This window comes from Symphalangus syndactylus, chromosome 5 (genome assembly GCF_028878055.3).
Source record: "Symphalangus syndactylus isolate Jambi chromosome 5, NHGRI_mSymSyn1-v2.1_pri, whole genome shotgun sequence".
NCBI lineage: Eukaryota > Metazoa > Chordata > Mammalia > Primates > Hylobatidae > Symphalangus > Symphalangus syndactylus.
This window is the reverse complement of record NC_072427.2, coordinates 61,344,605-61,353,634: the sequence shown is the minus strand read 5'-3', so window position 1 is coordinate 61,353,634 and position 9,030 is coordinate 61,344,605. Positions and strand designations below refer to the sequence as shown.

The following is a 9,030-nucleotide window of genomic DNA, read 5'->3' as shown; positions in this document are numbered from 1 at the left end:
TTCCTCTAATAAAAACATTCCAAATCAAGCCAGTTTTGCAATTTGCTTTAAGCAGCTGCCTAAGTCGGAGGTTACTAAGAGGTGTACTCTGTGAAGTAAACTTAACTTCTTAGCATTAAAACTACAGCATTGAGCCTGGCCCAGTATCTCATCAACTCTTCACCAAAACCAGGACTCAGCTGGCAGACTGGCCCCAAGGACTGCTTCCTGCATCTAGTTTACTCAGCCAATGGTGCCCATCAAACCAGCATCTCCTGTGGGACTCTTCTGGAAGAAAAGGCCTCTCTAGTTGGAAGAGGCCTCATGGAATGTAGTTATTAATTAGGGAGAAAGAAAACAAAGTACTTGGCTGTGACAATCAATCAAAAATGGCAAAAACCTTTCCTGATAGCATAAAAAGTTCCCTTGGACTAAATGTTTTGAATTTTTTTTCATGCTTAAAGGCAAATGTATTCAGTTCCTTTCCATGCAGCACACAATAAGGTTATCTATGTGCTTATTTCTTTTCCAAATCAACAGTTTGGGACAACCTTTCAGAATCCATTCATCCTCCACGGTCAGCCATCTTGCAATGCTTTCTCATAAGTGTCTTGCATAGCGGCAAAGGAACCTTCTTGTTGACCTACAGACTGACCAAGTAGGGGGTGTACTGGGAGGAGAGCTAAGGACTATTGTCTCTTCTGCCACCATCAAGCTCATGGTGCCACATTAACTTGTACCAGCAGATGCTTATAGAAGCCACTGGGATTTGCCATGGCAGGGAGGAAGGCATGGGAGAAGAGGAGGAGGGACTCGATGTCCTATGATGGAGTGTAGAGGCTGCTGGCTGGAAAAAATCAGGAACAATGAACATGAGGTCATCTTCCTTAGGATGCCACGGCAAGCAGAAAGCCTCCGAAAAATCCCCCAGTCACTAGAACATTCTTCTTCACAAATGACACCACCTCCTCAGCTTTGCTCCTGACCTCAGTAGGTATCTGATTGCTCTTACGGATCTTCAGCTGCTCTTTGGCTTTCTTCATGTCCTTCTCCACTCGTTGCCAGTCAACTTTGATGTACCCAGTATGGTTTGCAAGCTGAAGGAGAAAAAATCCACCTCCCACAGCTGTTGCAGCCAACTTTCCAATCTTCTGGAATATGAAACCCGTGCACCATCCAGTGACACCTCCAATGAACAGCTGGGTTGCCACGCTATACTTTTCTGCTGAAGGTCCAGATTCCTGCCCGAAGAGCTTACGCCACCATGGCTGCTTCTTAGCAAATTCCGCAAGGTCCAGTGACTCAAAATTTCCCTCAAACTTTCCTTGACTGGACGCGGCCATTTCGGTGAGCTTGTCTCGCGAGGACACACGTAGAGGATCTGCGCCGTAGGACGCGGAGTGGCACGCAGTTGTCGCCACCACTTGGCTTCCGGCACGTGGGGCAGATGTTTCCATTCCCACGGCGGCAGCGGAAGAGCAATGTTTTGAATTTTTAAAAGGCTAAAAGGAGAAGCATGTCCCTGATTTTATTTTTCTCAGGGACTGCATGAGTGCCACACTATCTGGAAATGCAGGTGAGCAACGAGACATCAACATGGGCTTGACCTTTGCTTTTGGCATTAACAGAATTCTGAAGCAAAGTAGAAGAACAAGCCTACTTGTTCTTACTACTCTGCCCATGTCATCTTTTCACATCACCTTGTATACATATTGAAGAAAAACAGCAAGATCATAATCCTGACAATCAAAAAAAGCCCCCCCAATAAACAAATCAAAAATAACACAAAACAAAACTTTTTTTTTTTGTATTTTTAAGAGCAAGAATAAAGAAAAGAAAAGAATTTATTTCTGGGTCTCAAAGTTAATAAACATAATAATGTATTAGGTTGTAACTATTATGCTCACTATTCCAACCTTTTTTTTTTTAGTTTACAAAATGTATTACTGTCACTTTTAAACATTGTGAAACAAGAAATGGATGTGCACAACTCGACACTTTTCTAGCATTCTTGAACTAATTCACAAATGCAAGAAAATAAAAGAAAAATGAGGGAAATGATGAATGTAGGTAGTTTGGTGTTAAAAACTAACGCAGGAATGATGCACATTGTCACAGAAAGAAGAGGGGAAATTCCCCATCCTGTTTTGCGTGCTATGAGGGTCAAGTTTAGATAAAGATACATGAATAGGTAGGTAGAATTGGTAGCATAACAAAATTTAATGTGATGAAGAAAAGAATTCATAAGCATTTGGAAAAGTAAGGTGCGTATGGCAAAGTTTCTAGAAGAAACGAGGAGCTATGAAATGAGAAGAAATTGAATAAACAAGTAAAGATGACTTGACTTTCCAGGGGAGGTTGCCATTCTGATGGAGCCACAGAGCTTCTTACCACTCAAAAATAAAAAAAAAAAGAGAGAGAGAGAAAGATACTGTAATTCTATATTGAAGCCAGAGAATTAACAGAAATAAACAAAAATTTAATGACCTATAATTTTATCCTTCTCGAGAAGGATCTCAAATTCATGCATAGAGCCAACTGCCCGATTTATGTAGGTCATTTTAAAAAATGTTTATTATAAACACTATTAAAATCAGATCACTTTTTTGGTTAAAAAAAAAAGCGGCCAGTTAACTTTCTGTATTTTTTTTTTTTTTAGTAGAGATGGGGTTTCACCACGTTGGCCAGGCTGGTCTCAAACTCCTGACCTCAGATGATCCACCTGTCTCTGCCTCCCAAAGTGCTGGGATTACAGGCATGAGCTACCGTGCCTGGCCAATACCTCCTAAATTCTAAACACAGTAATATATACTGTACATACATTTCTAAATTTAATTTAATCTTCAAAATAATTCTATAAAATAAGTAGTATTACATATATTTTACAGAAGAAAAAACTATATTTTACTCGTCTACTTATAACAACAATAGCAATCATTTATTGAATGCCTAATAAATCATGAACCACATAATTACATTTCAGTCAATAATGAACTGTACACACTATTGTGGTTCCATAAGATTATAACACTGTATTTTTATTGTGCCTTTTCTGTGTTTAGGTATGTTTAGATACTTACATTGTATTACAGTTGCCTACAGTATTCAGTACAGTAACATACTATAAACATTTGTAGCCTAGGAGCAATAGGTTATACCAGATAGCCTAGGTGTGTAGTAGGCTACACCATCTAGGATTGTGTAAATACACTCATGAGGTTCGCACAATGATGAAATCGCCTAACAACACATTCCCTAGAAGGCATCCCTGTCATTGAGTGATGCATGACTGTATGTAGTAGGCATTGCACTAGGAACCTCACTTATTTTTACATGATTATGTATTGCCTTGTTTGAAACTGGATTTAAGGTAGCTTATTTTAACTATTCTTTAATTTTCATAGCAACTCTGAAGAGAGAAATCTTACTTTAGAGATGATGAAAAGATATCTTTACCGACAAAGTTTTATTTATCAATTTGATATTTAGATAAACAAATCATCAACTGGCAATTCTGGGGGAGTCTTTTCCTGATTGCCTACCCTTGCCTTATCCTGTTTATCGTAAGTCCTGATAGTGGCCAGAAATTGCTCTCTTTAGTGCTTGCTCTGTTTAAGATATTTACTTATTTTATAAATGTTACTTTCTGTACACAACTAGAAAATACAGCTGAATGAAAATTGGAAGAAAATTATGTTTCCTTTTCTGGAATACTTTTCCCATTCTTCATTGTCCTGCCTCTTTGAGCTGAAGAGTCACTTCATAGGGGAGCTTTCCCATCCCTAGGTCAGGTCTCTCTTTCAAATGTTCCTCTAGCTCTGCACAATTTTACCCTAAAGCCTTCAATAGCATTTTGATTAAGTAAATGCTTTTAAAAAATAAGCTTATTTACTCAATATATATTCATGCTTATCCTCGTATATGTCAGGGACTATGCTTAGTTCTATGAAGTAGCAAGTAAAACAAACATAGTGCCTCCTTTTATGTCTGTTGTCCTGAAAGAACACGGGTGCCATGAGGGTGGGCGGTGTGTCAATGGGCTCATGATCGTATTCACAGATTCCAACTTGTTTCTTGATGTATGGATATGTGAGACACATCTGTAACCATGTGATTGAGAAAGGTCGAAAGGAAAAGGATAAGCAAAGATATAACAAGCAAATGCAAACAGAAACCAGAAGGCGGTTTAGTAACATCAGACAACATTGAATCAAATGCAAAGCATATTATAATGACAATGGTGCAATCTTCAGTGTGAATCTGATATCCATATTTACGTACCATATGATCAAACACTAACATTTATATCAGTTGACAAAATAATGAACCCATAGAAGAATCTTATATATGTATGTACATATTTTTCCAACTTCTTTTTGCCGAAAAATACATAGGTATAATAAGTCACGTGAAATACCTGAATCTGGCCATCAAGTCCTGAAATTTAAGTGGGTACTTGGTTACAATTCATGAATACATAACGTATTGAAATACTGGGGGATTTATTTTTTCCTGAGTTAACAAACGCAGGTCACTGCCCTAGTTTTTATTTTTATTTTTTTTCTCTCTTCTGGGTATGCTCTGTCATGTTCAAATTCATGTCTCTGTAACTCTGAAGTCTGTGTTCCTTAAACTAAATGTAATTTCCCTTTTAATCTCAATCTTCCCTATCCTTTGTTTTCTCCTGTATGTCTATGGGTCAGATAGAACTTTGGTGGCAAGTAATAGAAAAAAGCAGAAAAGAAGGCATAAAAGCAAGGATCCCTTTTTTTTTCTCAAAGTATTGAAGTTAAATGATTTCAAGACTAGAATTTAAAAAATCTTGTTAAGCTCTCATTTAAATGTGAGGGTGTCACAAATATGTTTTCAGGCATACAAAGCATCAGAAAACATATCACACTAAGACAATCTTTAAAGAGCTGACTGTATTAGAGGTTGTACTCCAAAAATAAGAGAAATACATACAGAAGGTAGTAATAAGGTAATGGAAAGTGAGGGTGTAACTTACTAAGTGTTAGTTGTATTTTTTAAAAAGGCATGAAAAATGAAACAAGCAAAAATAAGAACTGGACAATACAAAATTAAAAATTCAGACATGCTGACCTGGGTGGGGCTGAAGGAAGAGCCCAAGTACACTTCCTGCTTTACTGAGGAGAGGTAAGGATACAGATTCAGTTAAGAAATTATTAGAGAAAGATAAACATAATGTGAATGAGTAATGAGCAGAAGAATAAAAAGTGAATGCATGATTTTAAGGTTAGAAGAAAATTCATACTAGTCAAGAGAAAAGGGAAAAGAAGAAAAATAAATAATATTTAAAAAGATGAGGAAAGATTTAACAGAAAATGGATACAATTCACTAATCAAACATAGAAATAAATTCAATTAAAATATATAATATGTAGTAGAGGAGGCATCACAAAGAGAGAGACAGCTGATGTTAATAGAGCTATACATAACTGATACTGATATTCATCCTTTCAAGGACAAAAATCTAATTTCATCACAAAGCATACCCTCTATGAAGAAAAATGTAACTTAAACACCCTTAAATAATATTTGTGTTGGATTTGAAATCTATAGCAATAATGAAATAGCCACAAACAAGCTGCCCTTTGTCAGGGTATACTCTGACACTCCATGCCAGGCTGCCTTCCTTGAGAATCTCCCCCTCGCTTAGGCTCTAAAACCTTGTTCTAGGCTGTCCAGGTGTGTGCAGAAGTTTAAAACTGGATTCATATCTTATGCCACGTGTGCCAGTAGATACCAAATGAATTAAAGACCTAAATGTGAATGGTACAACCATAACACAAAGAATAAAATGTAGGAGACTATCTTAGTGATCTAGAGGTTAACAAAAACAACTTCTCATGCAAGATTCAAAAATAAGAAGCCAAAGGTTAAAAGAGAGAGAAAAATATGACAATATCAAAATAAAGGATTCCTACTGCATAAAGAACACCATAGTCACATACTGAGAAGAGATATTTGAAACGTCTAAAACTTACAAGGAATTCGTATCTAGAATAGAAAAGAAAACTGAAAATTCCTAAGAAAACGGCATAAAACACACAAGGAAAGTGTACAAAAGTTATACACAATTTCACAGAAAAACTCGAAATCGAATAGATGTTTGAAGAAATGCTTAATAGCAATAGTTGTCAGAGAAATGTTAATTAGGACAATAATGAGATGGACTTGGCCGGGCGCGGTGGTTCACACCTGTAATCCCAGCACTTTCGGAGGCCAAGGCAGGCAGATCACGAGGTCAGGAGATCGAAACCATCCTGACTAACACGGTGAAACCCCGTCTCTACTAAAAATACAAAAAATTAGCCGGGCGTGGTGGTGGGCTCCTGTAGTCCCAGCTACTCCGGAGGCTGAGGCAGGAACCCGGGAGGCTTGAACCCGGGAGGCAGAGCTTGCAGTGAGCTGAGATCACGCTACTGCACTCCAGCCTGGGAGACAGCGAGACTGTCTCAAAAACAACAACAACAACAACAAAAAATAATGAGATGGACTTAACACCCAACAACATGCATTCCATAAGGACAAATGGAATATCAGAAAAGTAGTGGCAAGTTTTAGTGAGTAGCGAGGAATTTTCCTAGGGAAGTTTGGTACCATTTGGTAAGATTATGTCTACCTCTGCCCAACAATCAGTGAGTATCCTGGAGAAATTCTTCCCTTTCACTGCAGAGTGATATGTCAAAACAATTCTTCTGTCTTTGTTGATGGAGAATTGGGTTCATCAACAGAGAAATGGATAAGTAAGATATGGTCTATTAATATATGTTATAGAACAATATGTGCACAAAAAGCAACCAGCTGGATGTAGAAATAAAAATTTGGGTAGATTTTAAAGAACGGTGTTAATAGGACAAAAGTAAAAAGTGGAACGCAATTTATAGCATAATAGCTTTTGTGTCATGTAAACATATAAGCACAAAAAACTGTACTATGTATTTTACAAGGCTAGGTGCATATTGAAGGAAATATAGTAAACATGTTTAAGTGGGTGCATAGGAAGGCAGGGTAGTAGAAGCAGGAGCTGAACATAAAGAGGCAAACAAACAAGCGAGGGTCTTGGGCAGACTGGTGTCCCAAGCTGGGGGGTGGCTGGGGTGGTGGGAGTGGATCTCAATTGCTGGCCCCTCTCCAGCTGGAGCAGCTCTCTTTCTTGTGCATTATGAGGGTCTTCTGAGCAAGATTTCATGAGAGAAAAATTCCCAGTGCTGAAAAGCAGTTTTAAAGACACTGACCTAGTGGATAAAGTATTGTGCATAAAAGCAGGTGCCTTAAATTCCACAACCTGCCCCAACACAATCCGTGTGCCTTAGGGTGAAACCCTGAAACTGTCTGTCTTTGTTTTCCTATCTGTAAACTGAGAACAAAACACCTCTGTTTTTCTTAATCTCTCAAGATTGTTATGATAGAAAAAGAATCTGATGACCCTTGAAGTTATATCTAAAATCAATGAGTCATGTAAGACAATACCTGTTGCTGCTCTATATTAATGTGTAGAGTTGTTCCCACCCAGAAATTCTTGTGTAGCACTTGTGAGCAGTAAAAAAGTACATGGAAGCAGGCTTAGGAGTATGTCTGTTGAAATCTCTGTACTCATCCCGCCCCAAGTGAGTAATGAGATGAGGTCCAGGCTAGTTTCCTTTAGGACGAAATAAATAGTATGATTTACAAAATGTCTTATGTGTGTTACCTCCCATCTCTTTTTCTGATTTATCTCTTTAATTAATCCAATGATTCTCTAACTTTTTGGTCCCAGAGACATTTTATGCTCTTGAAAATTGTTGAAAACCCCACAGAGCTTTGACTTTTGTGGGTTATATCTATTGATATTTACTGCACTAAATATTAAAACTGTGAAATTAAAAATATTTATTAATTAATTCATTTTAAAATAATACTAACAAACTGATTTTAGTTAACATAAATAACATATTTTCCCAAACAAATAACTATATATTCCAAAATAAATATTTACCAAAAACAAAAAAATTAGGACAGTCTAATTGTTTTTATAGTTTCACAAAAATTTTTAAAGATGCTTTATAACTGCTTCCAGAGGAATATGTTTAGTAAAATGCTTAGACATCAAATATAGTCTCACAACATTTTATAGCATGGAATATATAACTTCCACCTTTAGAAAATAGCCTAACACCAAATCTTTGTCTTTCACTTGTTATTGAAGGAGTATTTTCTGTTTTAAGCTTGATGAAAGAAACCAGGAAATTTTGACTTCAACATATTTGTCTCACAAATGACTTTTATAATGAACATTAAACCTGTCTAGAATAACATTAGGTTGAACATAAAATTACTAATATTTGACTACTCTTTTGACCTTTAAAAATACAATTTTATACAGTTTTTCCTAATATTAGGGATAGCAGAGCAAAACCATTTGTATTCTTTAAAGAAATCCTTATTAAGGAGAATTTTACTTTGTTTAAGGAAGAATTTTACTTTGTTTAAGGAAGAATTTAGGTTATACTTTAAGAAAAATAGTTTTGCCATATTGGAACAGCTTCTGAAAAAGCTTCATTTGTGGATTGAGTCCTGACTAATGGTGGAAGATTCAAGATGTTCTAGAAGTTTACGATAAAGTTTATCAGTTCTCACCTTTTAAGTTTAGCTATAGTAGATAACGTTTCACTTGAGATAACTGCTTTTAATTATTTTGAAATCAAAATGCTTACCAGACATTAGGGACAGGGTTGATAATACAAATCTTAAAATTGTTTATTTTTATTATTGCTAAATAGTGTTAATAGTACTCAGTAAAATGGTACCAGTATAGCAATAATGCTTTTCTTTGAATTAGAACCTATATGTTTGTCTATTCGAAATGCTTATTGTGATATATATAATAGTGATATAAATATACATCCATGTGTTGACACTTTTTACCTACAATGTATTTCTTTTTAAACCAAAGCCCATCCTGTCATACCCAGGAGTTACAGAAAGATATTGCTCACCATCGATGCTTCATATTATAAAATACAAACAAACAGTTACTGTGTTCTC

At 36.4% G+C, this 9,030-nt stretch overlaps 1 protein-coding gene across 1 annotated transcript; it reads right to left on the bottom strand.

Moving 5' to 3' along the window:
- Nucleotides 1–406: 406 nt before the first annotated feature.
- LOC129481783 (FUN14 domain-containing protein 2-like) lies at nucleotides 407–1,445 on the bottom strand. Its single transcript, XM_055276932.2, has one exon. It carries the CDS (start codon nucleotides 1,434–1,436, stop codon nucleotides 867–869), a length of 570 nt encoding a protein of 189 aa, XP_055132907.1. The 5' UTR covers nucleotides 1,437–1,445; the 3' UTR covers nucleotides 407–866.
- Between the last annotated feature and the right edge of the window lie 7,585 nt (nucleotides 1,446–9,030).